Source organism: Ischnura elegans, chromosome 7, assembly GCF_921293095.1.
Source record: "Ischnura elegans chromosome 7, ioIscEleg1.1, whole genome shotgun sequence".
Classification (NCBI taxonomy): Eukaryota; Metazoa; Arthropoda; class Insecta; order Odonata; family Coenagrionidae; genus Ischnura; species Ischnura elegans.
The window spans coordinates 14,690,259-14,714,740 of NC_060252.1; the positions used below are offsets into that span (position 1 = coordinate 14,690,259).

Below are 24,482 nucleotides of genomic sequence, written 5' to 3' on the forward strand. Positions count from 1 at the left end.
CTCCCCTCCAACTCGTAGAACCCTCTCTCTACATGCTCAATCATTTTGTGCATCCTTACTCGCAACTGAGTAAGAAGGAGTCTTTCTCCAACGTCCTGCCGACAGCGTAAGAATACAACGCAGAATGCTAAGAATAAAGGGAACTGCTGATTGATTTCCGCCATGCCACGAAACGTATTAACGCTGAAAAATAAACTGGACTTGATTGAGTGCTTTGAACGAGAAAAGCTCTCCGTGAAGTAGATACAAGAGAAGTTTAAGTGCGGAAAGATTCAAGTTTACGAAGCAATTAAGAAGAAGGACGAAATTAAGAGACTTTGAAAGAGGTAGGTTCTAAGAAACATATTTCTTCTTTTCCCATGCCACAATAGTTTTCAAAACGACACACCATAAAATAATTGTTGTTTGCGTCGATTATTTTAGGCCTTAGTTTAAATTCAAAGAGGAAAACACCTCTCTGCGAATATGAAGAAATAAACGAATTAGTTTGGGAATGGTTTGTGCGAGCAAGATTGTCCATTTCATTGTTCCATTGTCAGGTCCAATAGTCCAAGAAAAGGCCCAGGAATTAGCAATTTCTTTGGGAAAATTGGATTTTAAGGCCTCCAATGGATGGCTAGACAGCTTCAGAGCAACACGCAATGTTGTTTGGAGCAGTGTTGTTGGCGAGTCAAATGACGTTGATATGGAAATCGTAGAGTGGAAATGTATGGTTCAAGTAAAAATTAAAGACTATCAACCATGCGATATCTACAACGGGGATGAAACCGGAATGTATTTTAGGGCTCTGCTGTCTAAAACACTGTGCGTAAAAGGAGAAAACTGCAAGGGTTTGTATGCATTTCCGGGTTCTACTTCTAGAAATTAGGGTAAAAATTCTAACAATGATGTCATATTTACACTTATTCTTTATTCTGTAGGAGGGAAGCACTCAAAGGAGCGCTTGACCATTTTCATTTGTGGGAATATGGCAGGGGAGCTTCTAAAGCCTCTTGTCATCGGGAAATCAGCTCTACCACGATGCTTCAAAAACGTTGAAATTGAGAAGCTACCGGCCAAATGGATACATAGTAAAAAAGCATGGAACACGGCTTCAATCATGGAAGAGTGGCTTAAAAGTTTCAATGCCGAAATGAAGAGGAAAAATAGGAAAGTCATACTTTTCCTTGACATTGCAACCTGTCACCCTAAAATTCACCTTACGAATGTGGAGCTAGGTTTCCGGCAAACACAACAAGCATCACTCAGCCAATGGATCAGGGAGTAATTAGATCGCTGAAGGCACAATATAGGAAGTACATGATGCGACCATTATTAGCTGGTGCAGATGCTGCGAATTCAGAATCGGAGGTGATAAAAAAATATCAGTGCTGGATGCCATTAATTGGATTAATTTGGCAATGAAAGATATTAAACAATGTTTCGCCAAAGCTGGAATTCTGCCAGAACTGATCCCCGAGAAAGGTAAGGAAAATAATTTATATCCTAATGTATCACCAATGTAAATGCATATTTACGCATTTACAGGATTATATATATATTGTTATTTTAGAGCCAATGGTGGATCAAAGCGAATTGCAGCAAGTAATAGGCATTGACATGAATGCTGAGACATTTGTGGATTTCGACAACGATCTCCTCACAAGCGATGAAGATGGTTCCTTAATAGCCAATAATAAAGAAGACGAAAGCTGTGACACCGACGAAGTGACCAAAATATGTGAAGAAAATAAAAAATCGTATAGAGAAATGTTGGTTTCATTAAAAGAATTAGAAGAATGCAATCTCAACAATGGTAACACTGATTTGTATAACATCTTACATGGGGCCATTGGCAACGTAGAAAATTGTATTCTACAGGAAAAAAAGGAAAGACAGACAAAAATGACTGATTACTTCAAATAAAAAATTTAAAAATAATGCGATGCTGTTCCTTTATTATTTCGTCTACGTGTAGAATTTGAGTCAAACCAACCTTTTAAGGAACGATTGCAATAGACGTGATATGACTTTCGCGGTCTTTTTTGAATTGTCAGACCCTGAGTTAAGCGGAATACTGTCTTATCCGGAAAAAAGTGAAGGTCCCGAGAGATTCCGCTTAAGACAGGTTTCACTGTATATATATTTATTAATTAGTTTCAAATGAAAGAACATAAGCTGATTTAGCAAAGAGTGGAGATTGAGTAATAATCGCAAATCCACCCTTGCACAGAAATCCGTTCACGCATTCTATTTCTTCCACGGCCATGTTGTCCCTTTCAACATGATTGCTGGCGAACATCCACTCTCTGTATGCATAACTTTTGTATTTCCTCCTTTCTATTTTCTGCAACTTTGCTAGCATTCCCGGTCATACGCTAGAAATTTAGAAGGCCCAGAGGATGCGAAAAAGGGGCGGTTTGGCCACTTCAACCTCTGGTAGAATAATCCGATAATCAAAGCCACATCAGAGAGAATTAAAGAGTGACATTTAAAAGAATTCATTCCTTGCTTTACGAAATATATTATTAGTAGAAAGTAAAATCATGGTTTGAAAACTTTAAAAGTTCACTGGTTGGACAGACTTTTGCTTCACTTTCTCCGAGGATTAACAGAATGAGCGAGAATGGAGGGACCACATACCCGCTATCGCACAAATATAAACGCACGGGGGAATACGTATGGTATGGTATTTGGAAGAAGGCGACCGACAGCTGAGGTCATTTGCGCCATGAGGGAAGGGTATGGAAGGGAGGGTGGAGAGAAACCCGGCGTCAGCATTAGCCTGCTCTAAACGAAAGGCGCCAAGGAGACCACGGCTTAACGTACCATCCGACGGACGGAGTGTTGCGCTTGAAATGTCCTCCACACAACATTCAAGCAGGGATCGGGCAGTCTCTGAAAATTCTCTGCCACTGCCGGGATTTGAACCCGAGTCCGCCGGGTGGAAAGCCAACACTCTAGCCACCACACCAACCCGATCCCCAGGGGAATGTTTTTCTTCCAAAATCTTATTGTTTCCTCCAATAACCCGTCTCATAAACTCGATGCAATGCATGGACATTACCTTTCTATCCTTATGTTTCCCGAAATTTTAATAACTTTCTGAGTCACGTGACAGGGACCAGATCATGGCTGCAGTTGAAGAGGAGTATACATACAATCCTTGGTAGAATAACCCTAATGTCAAAGTTATATTAGAGTGATTTTAGATATAAATTATAAAAACTCCACTTATCAATATGAAAAAATTATTCACCACGCATCATCAGAATAAATTGAAGATCTCAAATTTTCCCTGAGTCTCGACAAATATTTATTATTATTGCTTTGACTGAATTCACTGAGTTTACTAATTGACTCAGGTGAGAGAAGGCCAAAAATTCGCTATCACACAAAGATCCATACACGAGGATGAAATTCTTTATTCCCCAGGCTTAAGTGTTTCATCCGACAAGTCGTCAGGTGAACTTCCACTTACTGTTCAACCGTTATATTTCCTGCTTTTCAATTATATCACAATTTATGCCAATTTCATTGCATTAAAGAGAATTTTATGGCAAAAATTGATTCAATAAAGATTCAACTTCCCGTGCTGAACAAATTTTATGAGGTGTGAACAGCGTATACTGGATATTGTGAATATTTACGAGAAATTTACATTATATTTTCGGTGTAGCTGAGAATGCACTGATTGGCTGAAGAGGGGGGAGGCCATAAAATCACTGCCTCGCTGACACATTTAAAAATGGGAATGATATCCCTTATACTATAGTTCCTTCCTAAATGCCCTATCGTGAACTTACACTCACCGCACGATGATCATATCTCTTTACCATTGTTTTTTAATTAAAAAAAATGTAGAGTCACGTTTCATATCAGCGAGAATTTAAATAGTTAAATTTGTGCGAATTAAATTTCCATTCTGCACTTAGTCAATGTTTACAAACTATGCTCCATGTCATGGGACAGTTGAAAATTTTAGTCTTTTTCCGAACACGCAAAGTACTTAAATACCCAAATGAACATTTATTGAGTAGTTATACATTACAGGTTTACTTGATACCACGTACCATGGAGAGTATTCCGCATTAAATACTTTGTTATTAATCTAATATTCTACAAGTAATCTTCACCCGAAAGCCATTGACAAACTAATCCAAAGATTAATGTAGACTCATAGTGAAAATTGAATGCAGAAGTCATTTCCGGAGGATAACGATGGCTAAGTTCTAACAACACGTATCTCAAAAATAGAAGATTTTCAGGAGACCAAAAAAACTATTAATATTTGTTACATGCACAATGAAATTAAAAACAAAAAGTTCATAAAATTGAAAAAAAAACCTCGCTCGTATTTTAATTTTTTAATTTTACTACGCTTTGTTTAAGATACCTGTTTCAAATTGGCCGAATTTGAGATACGTGTTGTTAGAACTTAGCCATCGATAATCAAATCGATGCAAGAAGGTTATAAAAATGTAAAAATGTTTCATTGACTTCGTCTTGTAATGAGGATGAGATGCTACCGACGAATGGGCATGTTTAAAACGATAAAAATAAATATGAAAAACTAAAACATAATTCAAATGCAATATACGGCTCTGCGATTGTAAACAGCCGGCGGGCAGATCATAAGTGGGAAAAGCGAGAGAAGGGAGTTCCGCGTCAATGCGACGACGTTTATAATCCCTCCTTATTGGTCGAACGCTTCGTGGCGATGAAAATGCATTGGGTGCTGAGTGAAGTGGATTAATCTCGGTCAAGGAGTAATTACTTTCGGAACAAGAAATATTACCATTTCCTGTTCACAATGAGCACTTACGACAGCCATACAAAGCCTTATGACGGATGTATGTTACTTTTCTCATATATAATCCTTTCGGGGCCTTTGAAAGAGCCCGCATTTCTTACTCATCAGGACTCCGATAGACACTCGGCGATTATAAGGTGGCCTTGCTAGCCACACACTTTTACCCACGACACACGGAGATGAAAATGCCTGAGGAACTATTGGCAACCTACTCCGTAAATTACTCAACTAAGATTACTATGATAATTTGATCTGCTATTGAACCAGGTTGTCAATTAAATGGAATTTTTGACATTGAATAACTTTTTTATTTTCATCCTATTTTTAATACGACTCATTAAAAGTGCATAAAGATTAATTAGCTAATGAGATTTCCACCGTAAGTGTGACGAATTTTTCGTGAAAATTATGGAATAAGAGCACATGAATGAAGCTCTCGCGATGGACTTAATTCCAACAATTTAGAATTGTAAAAGCACGTCCATACATTAGAGGTAATCTTATTGCCCATATTAGGGGTAACTTCGAAACCGCGACTTTCGGATTAGCAGACAAGGAATACCACTCGCCACCACCGAGGCCAGAAATTTACAAACCAATCGCAATGATACCAATCGATATTTATTCAGGAGTGCCAATTACTGCTCAGAGTTAAAACATAATTCTTACAGAGTCCTTGAAAAACGCTATAAACGGAATCATAATTACAAAAATGATCGGTGCTCTAAATAAATATAGAGTGATGGATTGATTGTCATTGGTTTTTGCTATAATAAATAATCATTTCAATTATATTGAACACTATCGACAATAATAAAATACTCACGATAAGTATTAGACATAAACGTTTTCGAAAGCTGTTAACACTCAATTAAGGGTCAGGCGAACGTGAATTTCATTGAAATATGTGCAAACAAGGCTTAATGTTACCCGCTATGGCGGATATAGGAAATAATAGAGGGATGGATAACTAAAAATGATTAATTCTATTTGAATATTCATGATACACTAGGATCAATTTTATAAGCATGACAAGTTAATCAGCACAAAATATGTCCGTTCCAGAAATGTCTAGTTACTGAATAAATATTTTTACTTTCACTTTACAATACACCCGCAATAAAAACTTGGATTTCATACTTCAACCCTATTCAAGGCCTTTATCGAGATCATCTCGATAGAAATAAGAGAGCACATTAAAGTGGATGCCGATCGGTTATCGGTGTCTACCTTTCAAGGAATGTACTTGGTGAGACTACTTGGCCTGCATTCAGTCTGCTCCATCACTTCAAAATATTTCCGTTGGGAATCAACTACTCTGCTTATTTTCCAACTCCATTCAGTGCCGTAAAGGTCACCACTCAATCAACTACTAGTTATTAATAAACTATTAATTTCTACTATGCTTCATGTCATGCCACAGTTGAAAATTTTAGACTTTTCCCGCACACGTATAGTATTTAAATACCCAAATGAACATTTATTGAGTAGTCATACATTACAGGTTGACTTTATACCATGCACTATGGAGAGTACTGCGCATTAAATACTTTAATTCTTATTAATCTAATAGGTAATCTACAGGTAATCTTCATCCGAAAACCATTGACAAGCCAATGAAAAGAATAACGGAGATTCATTGCGACATTTGAATGTAGAAGTTATTTACGGAGGATAATCAAATCGATGTAAGAAGGTTATAAAAATGTAAAACTATTTCATTAACTTCGTCTTGAGTTGAGGATAAGATGCTACCAACGGCTGTACTACGATCCAACAGGCACGTTTAAAACGATAGAGAAATAAATTTGAAAAACTAAATCATAATAATCTAAATAATAATTAACTAAATCATTATTATCCTCTTGATACTATGCTGGAGGGCTGCGGAAGATTTTGGGAAGCGGCGAGCACAAGACACATTTGGCGTAATTGTTGTTTTTAAATAATCAACCTTTATTCTATCCTATTAGTTAATTGAACTAACATTTTGGAATGGCTCTTTTAGTATGTAGGTACTCGAACTTTGGAGTAATGAGAATTACAAGTGTTAAGATCTTTAGATAAAACCCTTCTGGGGTTTCCTTCGATTAATTCCCTCTCGTAATACGAGTTCTATTTGCATTCCAACCAGTCATGGTGCCAGAACGCCCCGGAACGCCGCGCCGTTCCGGCACTGGTTAACAAAAGACCCAATAGTCAAATAATATTTTTATCAATTTTGTGGCCACAAAATTTCTAATGTTTACATGCGTAACCAAAACAAAGAATTTTGTAATAAAATGTAAATTATAGTTGTAATGCAAAAATACGGAGAGTATTATTTCTTTTCTAAAAAAAGTTAAGGAAAGTGAGTTCTGGCACTGCTAATTTTGCCATGACGTCACTGATTCCAACGCGATATTTTGTGACGTCGCAATTATACAATACATGAACATGATGCATATGCAGCCGTCAGCTTCCTTGTCATTTAAATTTTGTATACTTTCCTCAAAGAAATCAAGTTGTGTGCAATGTAAAATGCCAAGACTAATAGTGATATCTGGGGTCCAGGGTCTTGAGCTCTAGAAAAGATAAGAATCAGTCATAGATAATCCTGGCCTGATTACTTTGAAATTATAACTATTTGCGGCATGATCCAAAGGCAATATAAAATAGGAAGTAAAATATCAGAAACTTGATTTTCATCTCAGTGAAACTTGAATGTCTTTCAAGCGTTGTCAGCAAACACATCAAAAAATCAAGTCCCTCCCCACACATGATTGCGTGCCGTAGAATCGGTTCTGGAGATATTATTACCTATATTAATCGGCTTTACTACGAATAAGTTCAGTAAGTAATGCAACATTATTTCTCAAAAATGAGGTTTGTTTTAAGCGGAATTCAAATACACCATGCTATTCCCCAATATTTAAGCTACACAAAACTATTTTGCAACGTAATTTAATGAAATAAATATTTATTTCAAAAGTCCACATACAGCAATATTTCCCATTTATAGTGGCCCAATAACAAGAAAATATATAGCAAGAAAACAAAATAAATATAGAGCAACGGGAATCAGATACATAAAATAAAGCCTGCCATAAATAAATGCTGTCGGACCTCGCTAAGAGTGCAACCTGGGACCCTGCTTAGAGCTGGATGGTCTCTCCTAAGGATGCCAGGTTATTTCACACTCACACTTCTGTAATAGTTTACGGAAATGTTACTTCCCCGCCAGGGACCACCACTGGCCATTCACATCACCCAGAAGTATCCTTTGCGGGGCTGTAGTGACCTCGCTAAGGTAATCTGGGTTATAACTTGTCCTTAGCAGAGATGTCTTGTGTAGTCTGCCAAAGAGTCGAATAAAATAGACACGCCTAACAAATTCAAGAGTCACACATTCGATATCAGAGTTACACACTGATAGAAATGAATCGCCTTCATTTCTTGCCAGAAAATAATTCTTCGAAACTCTCCTCTGCCGATAAAATACAAACGAGGGAAGGTAACCATTTTCTTCATTACTTCTCATCTGTAATGCTCTTGACTGACACTTTGGTACCTACCTTACTCAAAATAAATCCCATTACCAATCATTCTATAGTTTCCGAATTATTCGATCTTTGAATGCTCGTAGATATCGTACGTACTCGAGCTTTCCACGACGATTTTTGTGTTATAAATTCATTTGAGAATGCCAGTCACCACATTAGTTCGCTTAGGCAAAAAAATTTGATCATAGCCAAACGGCTTCAAAAATTGTACCCAAAATGTTACAATTTTGGACGGCCAGCCTCCGCGCAGGCCATATACGTACAGATCAAGAAATTTGTCTTCCATCTCCATCCGGATTTAACGAGGCCAATTTTCTTCGAACTTTTTCTTAACCTTACCATGATTTTAATTTTGAAATGCACGCTGGTTAAGGTATAGTATCTCGAGGCAATTTCCTCAACTCTTTTGGTAAATAAAACATAAACTGACTCTATCTTTTACCTCTTGTCGGAAATTAAACGAAGACTCATTTCGTAGCGCCGACATCTTCTGAAGAGAAAAAAAAACTGATCACTAACCACTCTATGGATACTGAAAATGACACTGAAGAAGAAGCGATTCTTTTGACAGTGGAATCGCTTAGTTATCAAGATTAAAAAATAACAAGGCCTGAAATGAGGCTATCAAGAAACGTTTCAAGATGCCAAACAGGATATTAAAAATCTGTTTACGAACTTGGTGGTGGGGCAGGGAGGGGTGGTGGAGTCCTGATGGAGCGCTTAAAAAAAGGAGAGAGTGAGGCTTTGCATATTTCCAGATAAAGAGACAAGGACATATGGAGAGGATAATTATCTCTTCCAATCTCCGTGATATGTAACCGGATCAGCTCAATGAAAAAGTTGATGAAAGTCAAGGGATTCGAAGAAAACATAGAAGGTAAAATTCAGGAAAACGTTTAATTATAAAACCTTCAAGTTGAAGGTATCAAATACAGAAGTTAACAAGAGTTCACTAAGGATTACCATTAATCTGAATGAATACAGTAATTCCTTTTGACCGTGAGCTATAAACTAGAATCAAACAATTTAAGGCGAGTGAGCTTCAAAATAAAATTCTAAGCTATTAACTGCAAAAGAAATTTATTTTGTGGTAAAATGTTTATAAAAATAAGGAAATTCCTTCTTAATTTTCCGATATTTTAATTTATATATTAGCTTGTAGTCGCCATCAAATAAGGGTTGTCAATTAAGTTTAACCACGCCCAAAACTAGTAAAAAAAAGGGTAGTTGCCTTCATCAAAGAAACCAAAAGGTAATTATTGCGATTCGTAACCCACCATTAGTGTATTCATAATAAAGAAATTCTTTAGTTTCAGAAATCCCAGTTTAGACGAATGTTAATGGAAAATTTTAACCTCTTTTGAAAAAGGCCAGATTGGCGGCCATGCGATGCCACTCTACGTGACGCCACAGGGAACCAGATGCTATGCGAGTAGTCAGGAGTTTTACATCGTCCGAGACTACCAATGCATGCATGAGGCACAGAGCTCAGGGAAACATCTCTTAAAAATCACCTATTAAAATTGCCTAAGGTCGGAAAGTATCCTTCGTTTGATAGGGTATTAATAACCCTTATTTAGGCCAAGCGCTACCTACTAGCAGCCTGCATCGTAGCGGCGCTCATAGCCTCGTACCAAGGTGGCCTCACATGGCGGCAGCCGGAATCAAAATGAAGTCACACGGGCTTTTCCCAGCATTCATACTTAGCCGTCGTGTTTTCGCGCACTTGAAATTCGTTTTTCGTTTAATCGCGAAAAATAGATATCGTCATTCGAAAATGTAAAAGCGTGAAATACGTAGTCCAGGAGTAATAATCTTTCAATTTAGGCAATAAAAAATAATAGGAAACCACCCTATTACTAATGTAGAATTTTATACGAAGCACACTCGCCTTATATTTGTTGGGTGATCTTCGTTTTCCTTTTTCAAATAGTTTTTCTCCACGCACTGTAAAAAAGAAATCTTATATTTATCCTATTAACGATGACACTAACCCCGTGAAACGTTGATTATTAACCTTGATTTGATTACTCGATTATAATCTGCCGATAACTTTATATGAAGAGGAACTGACCCTTTTGAAATGCATTGCTCGTTTAAAAATATATCCATAATCTTGAAATTTTAGGGGTGTCTAGATAATTTTCTTGTCCATTTGTTGCTATACCTCAAATAGGAAAATTTACACTCCATTCTTTTCTCAACTGCAAAATTTTTATGCTTGAGATAAAGGCAAACATTGGGAAAGGTTTACTCAATGTGGTTTGACATTTTTTAAGAGATAGCTTCCGCAGATATGTGTGCAATGCGTCAAAAGAGAAATCTTCAAATATGACCGGTTGAGCGGGAGTCATATGTACCTTGAATAGCACCCGTAGGAAAACCTGTGAAAGTGAAGGAGTGAATTAAGCAGTCAGTCACCATGGTAACGCGATAGATAAAAACCAGGAAGCGCAGGGGTATGGTTCATAGGGAACTGTTGTGAAGGAGGAGAAAGTACGTTGAGAGGGAATATTGTGAAGACAGGGTGGAAGATGTTTGAAGGGGGGGGATTCTTCTGCAGCTATGAGTATGGGAGAAGAGGATGGGTGTAAGGAGAGAGGGGGGGGGGTGGTTCGGGCAAATATACATACTGTATCTGCGAGGAGTACGCGGATACACAGGAGGTCGATGGCTCAAAGGAGCTCGCAGCACATCAAAGCGAAGCTAATGGGAGACACCCGCAGGCCAGCCGCTATCGACTGTTGCGCCCCAACCATGCATACACATCCACAGACATATTCAACCACCCACCCCACCCCAATCCATCCCCCCCCACCCCTCCAGCCGTTTTCCCCAAGCACCCTCGCTTGCGCTCTCTCCTCTCCGCCTCACGAATCTTCATCTGCTCCGCGCCCGGAATCATTTTCGCTCCCTCCACTTTCTCCGAAGAAGCTACTGACAGTACAAATGAATCCGTATGTTCAACTGATTAAGCCGTGATATTGTATAAGTCCGACATATTGAAATAAAAGGTAATTTCAACTTCCCACCACTATATGTACGACAATTATATAAAGTGGTTCAAATGAAGAAAGATTTAGTGCTTGCCCGGCGAATAGACTTAGTGAAGAATTCTCGGGATCGCCACCGGGTCAGGAACTGCATAACTGCCAATTGGCAGTTATTCTCTTAGGCATAGGCAGTAACTCTTCACTTAGTACAAATGAATTTTCATATAAAATGGAGAGTTAAGGTGAGATACGAGGTATTGAGATATGTGGAAAAAAGTAGAACGTTTTTACTTAAGGCTTTCACAGTTAAATAGTGTCATCATGTTTGTCGGGAAATTCTATCTCATTGTATGTTCTTGATTATTACTGTTCGTGGTCAATAAAGGCCACATCATCGGATAAATGCACAAGTGCTGATCTCCCAGACAGCATGGATATATTAATAAAGTGAGGAGCTTGGAGATTGAGAGCACGACATATCATAATCAACAAGCAGCAACGGAGCTATCCCCGAAAAAAAATATATGCTAATATAGTGAGGAGCTTGGATCAAACCCGGCTAAAAACGACTTTTTGAAAAGGCAAAAGTAACAACAAAAGAGATAAACTATTATCCCAGAATAATAAATCGCATTAGGTACTAAAAATTGAAATAAAATGTCTCATAAAAGAGTCCAACTAAGAAACTAATCTAATCAACAAGTAGTCCAGCAGAAAGACGGAAAGGGTGAACTGTATGGAAGCAGCGAAAACTGCAGGCAATAGCCATTGACTTGAAGATATCAGTGCCGATAATGACGAAAAAGTTGTCAATAAAGAGTCGAAAATACATACATTGGTACATCGAATTCCTGCATTAATTGTAATTGTCACCACGGTAAGTTTAAGTTTTTTTAGTATCATGTAACGCCTAATTTTATTACCTTCAGTCCCTGATACGTCAACAAGTACTTCTGGGAAAATTCTCGCGCCGACTTCCTCATCTCATGGACAGTCCATGCCACATCCCAACAAGGCTTTTAAGGCTGCTTATATTCTCATAAATTCGTTGTGATTACGTATCGAGTGAGAAATCAAAGAAAACGTAGATTTACCTGTTTGCATATGTTCAAATATTTATTAGCATACATAAAATCCGACTTTGGTTCTCACTTTTGTAATCTAAAAACAGTAACGTAAATAAGTAAATAAGTATGCTATAAGATTTATACAGCTTAAGGTTTTTTATTGTACTTCTTCGCGGAATGAGGAACTCTTTTCGAAATTAATTTCCCGTTGATACTTTAGACGATGTGGCACCCGTTGATAAGACATTTGATATTACATCCTTACTAAATATAATGTTCACCCTATACTAGGCGTTCTGTTTCATGGTATTAAGTGCAATTTGGATGCCTCTCTATCTAAAATAATTAAAAGATCAAACTAGCAGAGGTATAATTTTTAATACTATAGAATAAAATTTTCTTAAAACTTAGAAAGTGATCGAAGAAAGACAATTGTCCCATAAAGTGTAGCCAAGAAAGAAGATAGTTTTGCATAATTGTATGACACTAGTATCTGAAAAAATATACCAAATTGATATCTGACGAAAAATACTTAATAAAACTGAATGACACAAATCTCTTTTGATAACCATTGATTGCTTTGTAGTCGCTTTTCATGGTGCGAAATCCATTAATTGTAATTGTAAACCGAGGGAGTATTTTTACATCATACCACGCTTCTAAAGGGCATTCACAGCCATAATACGCTGCGCGCCACAGTATTCCTGACCAAAGCCGTTAATTCATGACTCCAAAAATACCTTACTCTGGAATGCATAATAGGTAGTCAAAATGGCAACAACAATGTGAAGAGAGGCCAAGTCCCTAAAATAAAATTTTCTCGCCCTCGAGAGATTTCAATGCATGCCATCAAGCCCAAAGGTCATAAATGCTATAAATGATTTTGAGAATCATGAATTATGCTACCAATGAAGTGGGAGGATATAGTTTGGCTGGAGTATTATGGATAACTAGTAATCTCACGTTAGACACCAGTAACACTCGAATGAAACTCATTCATCGAACTAACAAAAAATCTAGCAAGGACTAAAAGATGATGTACAAACAGATATTTTTCCAACCATAATTGTATTTTTATTTTCATGAACTCCAATTCTATTCTTTTCTACGATCCACCTCGTTTAACAAATCGTACATTTAAAAATATGCGCTGAACTCGACCAGATGCAGCTTAAAATATCCACAGCAGGCTTCGCGAGGATGGCGGTATCATTATGTCCCTTCCTAGGAAACATTTCTTTACTCACATGGACTATCTTCGTTTAAACTTTTTTCAGACGACAACTTAAGGCCATATTAGGCATCAGCATTTGTAGCAGTCCGCTTTACACACAAATCACTTCCAAATGGCGCGGCATAGCTAAAAAGTACGCATCACTCTCGCTCTATCGGTTGTATTTTGTCATATTTGATGATCTATTTCCTGTTTGAAACTTCCACAATCACGTTGAAATGTTAAGGATTTTCAGTGTAGACTTGTCCACAGGTCCACTTGTAAGGTCACTTTGTCTGAATATCAATTGTGAATAAATTTGTGCCTCCGCGGTAATACTAGTGTAAATTTTTCATATTGCAAGATCCAGATCAATGTTGTTCGGAAGCTAGTCTATCTACGCTTAAGCTTTAATTGTGATACACAAATAGTTTTTAGCAATTAATTTGCCACGAGAAAAGATAGGTTGAGCGGAAGTGAGACTTCCCCTTAAGATCCAGAGAAACTTATACTTACACCTTGACTATTGGACTGTTTTGAGTGGGTTTCCATATGCGTATTAAACATACCGATCGGTTATCACACAGCAGGCCTCGATTTTCCTAGGACCTTCTTTCTAGAGTGCATAAAACATAACACTGTGACTGATCCGGGTTGCAGGAGAGAAGAATTTTGATGAAAGGGTCCTTAAAGGATGTTTACATGGGTGCTATATAACTGAAAGATGAATGAAGTTGTTGGAAAATTAACAACTCCTTCGTTTACATCAATATAAAGATGTTCAAGGTGTAAAGATCTGTTGATATTTGATGCAGCAGAAGGAGGTGACCTTCATTCTGTAATAGATTTCGCTGTAATTAGAATTATTTCTGGCACTCTGATATTACCAAAAAAATCTTTAATAATAAAAAGAAATAGACCAATGAATAAGCTTTTCTGCGAGCCACGTTAAAATGATGGCTTTTATGCAAATTGCGTGATGTATGCCAAGAGGAATATTTCGGCATTAAGCGTCTGTAATCACATGGATGTGTTTCAATCTTATTCATCCACGAAATAAGTATATGAGAAAATTTTTCGCACTTATAATATGAATCCGAGCCCACGGATGTTAAACCGACTCCTAAACCACTATATTAACATTATATAAAATACTTGTGACAAAAAGTAGGAAATAATTCAGTCAAGTAATGCAGATATCTAGATAATAAGTAATGCTGATACTATCTAGATTTATTTACTGGCGCCTTTCTTGTATCCATAGTAGCTACGAATATAGTACAATACATACAAAGAGATAACTATTCAGAGAACAAAAGAACAAACAGCGGTTGAGCCTTCTGACTGAGAAATGAATAAAAGTGAAGGATCAAACCATAAACCATCATGAAATCGGTTCATTAGATTCATTATTTACAATTCTCCATTATTTACAACTTCATATCTCTTCATCCCTTCATCCAATCTGAATCGAGTAATTAATAAAGGCCAGAAAAGTGTAGGTACTGAATTTGGTGGAGAAACCCGACAACTTGGGCTATTTTCTTCATGAGGGAAGGGTTATTTAAGTATTCTACCCATTAAGGTAGGTTTCCATGGAGTACTGCTGAAGAAGAACTCTGGAAGTCTTTTCTTCCTTCATGGACTTCCCTCTTAAATTCACAACAAGGGCTACTTCCTTTCACTCTATCTATAAATCAAATTCTTCTTCCTTCCTCTCCGTCGTTAAACCATCATTCTACCCTATAGCACTATTTTCAGGATCTCCTCCCTGCTCAGCACTCGCTCCATCTATGCCTTCTGTGTCCTTTTTATCTCCACTTAAAGCTGCCTTTCCTCACCCACCATGTCCAGCACTTCGTTGGTGGAGGACGGTCGAATGGAAACCCCGCGCCGGCATTAGCCTACTTACGATGAAGGCGACAAAGTGACCATGGCCTTTCCTCCCATCCCAAGAACGGAATGTTGCAGTTGAGGTGCTCTAAACACAACATTGGAAACAGGAATTAGACAACCTATGAATAATCTCACCCTCGGATACTGCGCCAACTCTTGAGCAACTATATTAACATTATTCTCCACGAAAAACAGTAATGAGTACTTTGTAAAAATATATTATTTGAGTAGGTTTTCCAGTTGCTTGCCACGTAATTTAAATCAACGACATAAAACCAGAGCTATTCAATAACAAGTAGCTGCTATCCTTTTATTTCGCGATTATAATCATAACGTTTGCCAAAAATCAATATTGAGTAGCATTTCAAAGCATTCAATCTCATGAATTCAATGTAACGGGCTTAAATAAAAATCATAGTTTTTCAATTATAGGTAATCTTGGAAATAAAAATACCAAACGAATCATTCATCTTATATACTGACTCGATCCCCTATCGCCATCTCATGTCTAATGATAAATTGTAAACTTTAAGTGGACAGAAAAAACTTGTACACATACTTGTAGGCCACTAAACCACAGACACGTACCAAACCTGAAGCTTGTAACTTCAGGCATAGGAAATTAAGGGAAGCAAGTCATTGAGTATCCGCGTCGACGGGATCGAATGTAGGGTTGGGTTTGTGGGTAGAATGATAGGAAGGGAGGGGTGGGAGAGAATTGGAAGGGATGGGGTGAGGGAAGGAGAGGGGGGAGGGGAGAGAAGGTACAGCAAACAATCGGAAGTTGATGATCGGTGCCTTTGAAGTCGCTCCCGTTTGTGTACACGAATTGCTATGGGAACCAATGCACCCGTTCTCTGTAGCATTTATACCCGGCCCTGCTGAGAGACGGCAGCCCATGGAGGCAGGAGGTGGAGGGGGGATCTCCTTTGGTTGCTTCAGGGCAGGGCCTTGTAGGGCGAAAAAGTGTATCATCGGGCGGAAGGAACGCAAAACAGTGGAGAGGAGCACCCAGCATTCTCAAACGAGGGCTAAAGTGGGGACAACGGGACCCTCAGGGTAACGAGACAAATAAACTAACTTCCCATTGCGAGGCGCAATTCAAATATTTTTCCGCTATAAAGTCGTTGTAGCCGTCAGAGATGAGGAGAGGGTTAGCTGGAAGAAAATTTGCCTGGGTACGTAGGCGAGCGAGAGGAACCAATTCAAAAGCTCGACAGTCGATTGAGAACTATAATCGGAAGGCCCATGTAAATCCCATCCCTACATAAGGCCCATCCTTACACAAAATGGGTACTTGATTTACTTCGGGGGACATTAAAATAATTTTTCATTCAGATATACTGCTCAGTGAATAAAAAAAATTTCACATCAGCAATCCAGCATACAATGAAATAAAAATAAATTAATACGAGATGTTGCCCCGCGAGGGTCATGGGTGCTGCCAATGGACAAAACAAATTAATGTCGAATGAATATAATTAGAGTTACTGATCACAGATTAAAAATAGCATATCATTAAAATAACCTTAAAACTGCATATTTAATACAATGCACCACTTTATACTCTAGATATATTTTTTAAATAGGTTACCTTTTAAGTGACATAACTTTTTCCGTCTTTATGTGCGTGCCTGGAAAATGCCTGAATGGGAAGAGTATTGTGCTCAAGAGCAAGATTTCCTGGGTTCAAGGCGCGGATTAGCCTTATGGGGGGGAGAGCACAATCTTGGTTTTAATCTAAACTAAGCTTTACTCTCTCTTAGACAAACAAACCTACCATTTGAAACACTTACAATTAGTGAAACAGTTACTGAACTTCTCCTAACCGAGTTTTCTTCTTCCTAGGCTACTAATAACATAAATAAGAAACTTGCTTGCCTTCTTGAATCCACGATGACGATGAAACGCCTGAAGATATGACGACCCTGGAGCTCTTTCGTGCCATTTTATGGAGAAGCCTGGAATAAAAGGAAATTCTGTAACATTAAAATTATACTAATTGGGGTCTAACACCGCAACATGGCCGTAGTTTACTCTTTATGCAACAAATGTAATAATAGACTAAAGATGATAAATAAAATTAATGCAGAAAGGATTAAAATACTTTAAAATGTTATGCCTCATCAACGGCTTAAATGACATCCATACACTTGCAAGTAAAAGCTCTATCCACCGGAACTAAGTTTAAATGTCACTGATAAAAGCAAAAACCATTAGGGATTCCACATAACGAATGTAACACCAACCCAGGTTATTCCTACATTCCAGTTATTTTCAAGGAAAACGGAGCTATTTTGTAAGTTAAATATATGAGTCTCGGCTTTCGGGCGTTTCTCCGCGTTGAGTTGTCCATAGGTGATGACAGTTTCTCCAGCCATCCCGCTAGCGTCTTCAGGTCAGAAGTCTTCGCCGCGCCGCGGAAACCTCGGATCAAACTTCAAGTTAATCATATATATTGGAGGTTGTGATGTTTCAAGAAGGGTAGGGGGACATTGGGGAACACAGTTGAAGGGTAGTAGGAAAGAAGTAAGACGGGGTGATAAGGAGTTGATTGTGCGTATTGAGGAAGTAGATTTTGGCCGGGGAATTGATACAGACGGTATATGCGGATAGAATGAGGCATGGATAAATTCATTCAGCAGAAGAAGGTATTTGAAGAGCAATGGCAATATCTCCTCCATAAATGAAGGGAATAGAAATACTATTTGTGTACAAGTTCGAGAAAGTAAGTCGATTCCAATAAGAAGGATTAATTGTAATGAATAAGAATAAGGAAGAACCAAAAATACAAAATCGGTTCAATCAAGTTAACAGAAGTCTGATGGGTCCCAACAAAATATTATCTTCAATATACCTTTCCTGTACTATAAAAATCAGATAGCATGAAACAATAATTTTCCAAGTACTGCTTGACGAAAAAATCCTCTTTACCCTCTTTCTCCTCTATATTGTACCTACTCTGCTTTCCGAAGTCCATTGGTACCATAATATTGATACTGAGGTGATAGTAAATTTAGTGTGATCGAAAGCACCAATTCTTCAGAAAAGAAAATGTGGATAAATACCAACATTGCTACTTCTAAGTAATGCATGCACGCATTTATAGGATTAAAACCCAAAGATGGGTATAAAGTACAGTAGCCCTCCGGCTTTCCCTATCCCATGACAGTTCCTTTACCACGCTGCGGTTAATCTTCTCTAAATCCCTTGTATTCTAAAGAATGGTAAGTTAAAAGTATGACATAAAATTGAAAATCTTTATGAAATGGGTCTGTTTAAAACACACACTAAAATTGTGTGACCTTGAGTGACAATTCAAACTAGTATTCCAAGCAGTTATTTATTAGATGATTTTCATTGGTAACGGTAGTTATTAAATTAGTGATTAGCTGCTAGCCACTCTAAAATTTGAAATAATAAGCGTTACCGATTGGTCAATGAGTTTACTTTTATGAGTAGTGACTTTAACCAACTTAGGAAGCGCGCTAATTTTTTTCTTTCAATCTCTGATGGCCAGGAACGCGAGGGGTGACTTTTCCCCTCTCGCCGCGTGTGGGGCGATATTTGCACAAAGGCGCACGACCCACGGACGAATCCGGCGGGGTAAACGCAATCTGAGCTGGTCGCCTGAGGATCTTCCTAGTGTTTTCCAGCATAAGTTATGCATGCACTAATTACAGACCCGAAGACGAAAACAATCGGCGGTCGGGATCAAATGTACGGACGCGACCACTAGGGAAGGAAAAACCTCCTGGGAAGGCGGAGGGGGGCAGGGTGGAGAGGTCACCGATACATCGCCGCTTTCCAAGAAGGCGGAAGAAAGGAGGAGGACGATTCCGAGGAGAAACAAAAGAACGAAAAGTAGCGCATTTTGTTCTCGTTTGTTTCACCGTGAAGCTCCGATCACTTAAGGATATACTAGCCACTCCACCAGCGATGGAACGAGCGCAGATACCAAGGGGTCTGCATAGAAGAGGCTCAATTCCATTACACGGAAGGCTGATTTCTGTTGCCATTTCGATCGCATTTTAATCGGTTAATCCAAAAATGTCCGCGGCGCGGTGATGAGTTCAATGCGATCCACTTTTTTCCAATATTTTTCAGTATAATCTTTTTCACTGCGCGGAATAGCATGGAAAAGTTATGAATTTCATGGATACATCATCATATATGTATAAAAATTTCGGTTAACACCCATAATCTTCTATATTATTTCTACTGCATACATACCTTTTTCTTAACTTATACGTAACCAAACTCTACAAATGAGGTACCAAAATGCACAGAATTTATCAGAGAACATGTGACGGCATATGTTACTTCCTAAATATTGCTATTGTTTCCCCCAATAGGTTTTTAAATAATAATAAAAAAAAACGAAACAAAAAACAAAAAAACGGTAAATATTCCTGACGTTAACGGCGCACGCACTGATACATTTGTTCATTTGCACCAATATCTCGCATTCTTTAAATAACTTTTATCAAAATGCGACTGATTCCACATTCAAGTCTCCTGTTGATACGTAAGTATGAGTCATCATGTGCGTTTAACAGAGGATAATGTAATTACTTCCAATGTTGTGTTTAAAGAGGTCGTCTGACCTCAATTTGTACATGAACATTCCAATTAAATTTGTACATAAAACCCTGCCTTTTTTTCTACATTTTAAAATTATAAACGCGCCTATCCCTCTGTGGACCTGCATTGAAAAGAGCGGGGAAGCCCGCTGGGATCGGGCGCAGCACGCTCGTTATATCTTATTTCCCCGTGAAACTTGGATCACTCTGCACGTCAGCGACGCGAGTGGCGACTTTTGTAATCCCATTTAAGTGCGCGGAGGGTGACAACACATTTAGAGGCTACTTGAGGATCCTCTTTTGAAGCATTCGTTCCCCGGGCCTTACATTGCACTCCAAACTTTGCCAATAGTGGCGCAAGGTAGGTGTCAATGCATATGGCTTTGAATTCCCTTCAAAAATACTGGGGAATACAAATTACTATGGTTCATTACCTACGATATTCTACTCCCTTTCCCAGATTCCCAGATCGAGTATTGTCTGCAGTACTTTTATTTCGTAATTTCTTTCTACTTTTCCTTTTACAGAAGGTCCTATTCACAACTATTTTCATGATTTTCGCTGAAAATTTTATATTTGTTCATGGAAATATTTTTATGCCCATGCATAAAATGTTTAAGGGCAAAAGAATTAAAAGTTGCGCATTTTATTCTTATTTTTTCCATCGAGAAGCTCCGACCACTTTATGGAAAAATGAGCCAAGTTGCCAGAAGGGCAGAGCACAGATACAGATAGTCGAAGGAATATGAGAGAATTTTGGTGAAGTAAGAAAAAATGTCAAGCCTGCAAAGGTAGAGCGTTGCAGCCTTCAGGGTAGAGCGCTGAGCATTACCCAATCGAAAGATCCGAGGTTCAAATCCCTAGTCCCAGCAAAATACTGGCAAGATTAATAAATATAGAGTATTCGTGTGAGAACTGCATCCGTTATCATGAGTTTTCCATCTCTATATATGCTAGTAATTATGATAGCTGCTATTGAAGTTGTTGTGAATTCTTAAATAACATGTTGATTCTGTGTCTTGGATTACAGGTCTTGAATGTCAAATACAACTTTTTGCCAGCGTTTCGGTATATTATATATATACCTTTATCAGTACATCTAAAAATATGAAATATTCATATTTTCCTCTCTTAATTTGTCAAAATTATAGTCTATACTTTTTTTATTAATTTACAAAATAATTCTTTTTTTATTTTAGTTTTGCAAAAATCATAGATATAACCTTCAATGCCTTTATGAAACAAATTTTTGTACTCATATTAATTCATAGCCCCGATAAAGGTGTATAAATGTACCGAATTTGGCAAAATTTTGAATTTAAAATTCTTCAAGACCTACACTAATAGATATATCATAATATACTGATAGATAATCAAAATAAAACATAAAACTCAAGAGAATGAAAAAACAAAATATTTATAAAATAACATGGGCTATTATTTACACGGCGGTCTTCGAAACAAGAAATTTTTGGAGTACATGTTGGCATAGGGAAAGGAACTGACTCCGCAACCCTAAATGTGTATGAGCCACACGGCTTTTGCTTAGTCTGAGGTCAGCTCTACCGTTACTAATTCGAATGAAACTACAGCTTCAACCACTAACAAGGAAGTAAAGGATGCAACTATCACTTGCACATTCTATTAATGTCCCAGAAAGGAGCGAACTGATCCGTTAATATGTAATGAAGCTGTCTTTAATGTTAAAAAAAATGTGTAGGTAAATCTTTACGCAAAAAGCATTACACTTATTTATCGAGTTTATCTATAACCTCCTTCAATAACAGTGAGTAAGTCCATTTTACAATTCATAACTATTCTTTGAAGAAGAAAGTGATAGACGATCCCTCTGCTGATATCTTTGGATTTTAAATTGATTGATAGTTCAAAACCTAGGGGAGAAAGATAATTTTATGACTTATCTCGGGGCTTACGGGAATAAAAGTAGAATATACCTCTTAGCCTAAAGAAGCAAGTGATTTTCAACCTTCTCGAAGAATACAACATAACGGGGAATATTATTCCCTAAATTCTTTCCATCGAGAATTAATCCTTAATCGCTCAGGCGTGATGTCGTGGCATTTCTTATTATGTCAAAATAATAGCAATAACTTTTTTCCAGATACATTTGTTAAAAAAACTGCTTTACAAGTCAAATTTCGACAAATATCGTTATCATCAGGCCTTTTAATGACGATCCTTGCCTAAACCTAGGTCGTAGGAAAGTTTTGTATTAAATCTACGCGGAAAAACAAATTTATACATATTATTCTAGAATTGAACCTCATCGGTATTGGAGGTAAGGGTGAATTTGATTCGCGATTTGAAAGGGAAAAAGCTATGAGAGAAGGGAAAAGACACAGGGGGGGGAAAGCAATCGTTGTTGAACGGCCAATTGCGCCATTAACCGCGGATGTTTGCTTTAAACTGCGACTCCCCCGCCCCCTGCCGTGCGTCTGGACCGCTTGGCCCCCCACCTCTTCTGCTATAAGTACATATAAGCGCGTACTCCATCTCACGTATATGTATATGTGCGCAGGGGAATCGGGACAAACGGACTATCTATTTGTTTACGGCGGCGGTTGTCCTGGCAACACCGCGATCGCTGATTCCCCGCGTGCAAACACGCAATGGAGGCCCGAACAGTTGCAGGAAACCAATGGGAATCCATTCTCTCCCTCTCCTTGTATCTCTCTCGCTCCTTCCCTACCCCCTCCCTTGACTTCCAAACCCACCCCCCACCCCTCCCACAACAGAAACCATACATACATACACTACGCCACTCTATAAAGGACTCCGTAACCCTTGATCAAAGATTGTTCCTGAAGCGTGTTTGCTCGGGAAACGTTAAAGACAAAACGTAAATAAAGGGAGGCTGCGAGATGGGATTCCCTTCTGCTCACTGTTCCTCGCCCTTGCTCCCCTTCCCCCTCCCCTCCCCCTCCCCCGTCACTCCTCCTTACCCATCAGCCCTTCTCTTACGTACCCCGCCCTCTACACGGTGGAAAAAGGAACCGCCGCAAAGGCGTAGTCACATTAAGGAGGATCCAACATATTTAGCATACCCGATACAATACCTTGATTTTACCGCGCATTATTTTATCTCATAGCTGCATTATCTACTTAATATATTTCTCTAAAGACCGCTTTGCGCGGAGAACGTCATCGCGCAGGTTAGCAATGAAAACATATTGAAATTGAGAGTGCAAATTTGGGATTAGAGCAGGGTCTGTTTTGCCGTCTCGCATCCACGCATTTTCGCATGAGTTCCAGCAACTCACAAATTGAAAATTAAGTTAAAGAAAGCAGAAAACAGATATTTTTTAAAAAATCCTTCCTACATGTAGGAATAAAGGAGTGGAACGACCTACTTAAAGTTATTTTTAAGATCTTCCCCGCAAATGCGAAAATTTTTAGGAATAAGTGCTCATCATTTTTTGGTAAATTACACCGTGGTTTATTAGGGAGCGTTTGAAATTGGGTTAATTGGGTCAATGTTCATTTGTTACTTGTATGACATTTGAATTTAGTTAATTTATGGAGTTTTTGAAATAGGGTTATTTGGATCAATGTTCAATTGTTAGTAGTATGATATTAGAATTACGTTATTATTATACGTTATTACATTATGTTTTACTAAAGGTGTATTGTGCTACTTACTTTGTTATTAGATAGGCAGATTTGTTATTAATGTGTGTAAATCTAATGCTGCCACTAGGCAATAGCCTATTTGCAGCATTATTTAATAATAATAATATCACTATATTTCAACTGCGTTGTAAGCAGATAAGTAGGCTGCTTTGGACAGTGCTAGTGCTGGTGACAGCGATAGTGCGACAGATTACAAGGGGTATATGTGCGGGATCTGGATTCGAACCGAGGTCAATTCAAATGATATCCCCTGTCGCACGTAAACGGAGACGACTGGTGAGATACCATGTAGGCCTTGGACTCATCATACGCCCGCTAGTCCTCAGCATATTCATCGCCAATTCCATTATTCGCCTCAACAGCACATTCCGTCAAGATAGGGATAAGAAAATTCACATTTAAATAGCACTTTTTCCATAACTTAGTCATTCTTCTGCAAGAAGCCTTTAACATCGTTTTCAGGAGTAATGTAACACCTGCTATGACTTCTTCAAGGAGAAGAAGAAAACAGTTGAGGTGCCGGTCAGTTGAAATGGACTCCACGCTCTTTAAACTTTAGTGTAATTAAGGATTTTCATCCTTCCCTTCCACCGCAATATCTTCCCTTCTTAGAATGCAAGCAAGGAAATCGGATACCTTGATACATTGGAAAACAACTATTTTTCCATTTTTGTTTTGTTTAAGCTAACGCATTAAAAGCTTTCGCTTGAGGAAACAATATTCATTGGAATAACATATAGAATAT

The 24,482-nt window shown here is 38.2% G+C and overlaps 1 protein-coding gene across 1 annotated transcript; it reads left to right on the top strand.

Annotated features, from left to right (window-relative positions):
• The first annotated feature begins 413 nt into the window (after window positions 1-413).
• Window positions 414-1,526, top strand: LOC124162655 (tigger transposable element-derived protein 6-like). Its single transcript, XM_046539248.1, has 2 exons — window positions 414-830; window positions 921-1,526. Exons 1-2 carry the CDS (start codon window positions 494-496, stop codon window positions 1,265-1,267), a joined length of 684 nt encoding a protein of 227 aa, XP_046395204.1. The 5' UTR covers window positions 414-493; the 3' UTR covers window positions 1,268-1,526.
• Window positions 1,527-24,482: the final 22,956 nt, after the last annotated feature.

Bases quoted from the DNA above. Each gene is read 5' to 3' on its own strand.
- LOC124162655 (XM_046539248.1), top strand. From the start codon at position 494: ATGGTTTGTGCGAGCAAGATTGTCCATTTCATTGTTCCATTGTCAGGT. The intron at 831-920 runs GTTTGTATGCAT...TTTATTCTGTAG, and splicing joins AAAAGGAGAAAACTGCAAGG to GAGGGAAGCACTCAAAGGAG.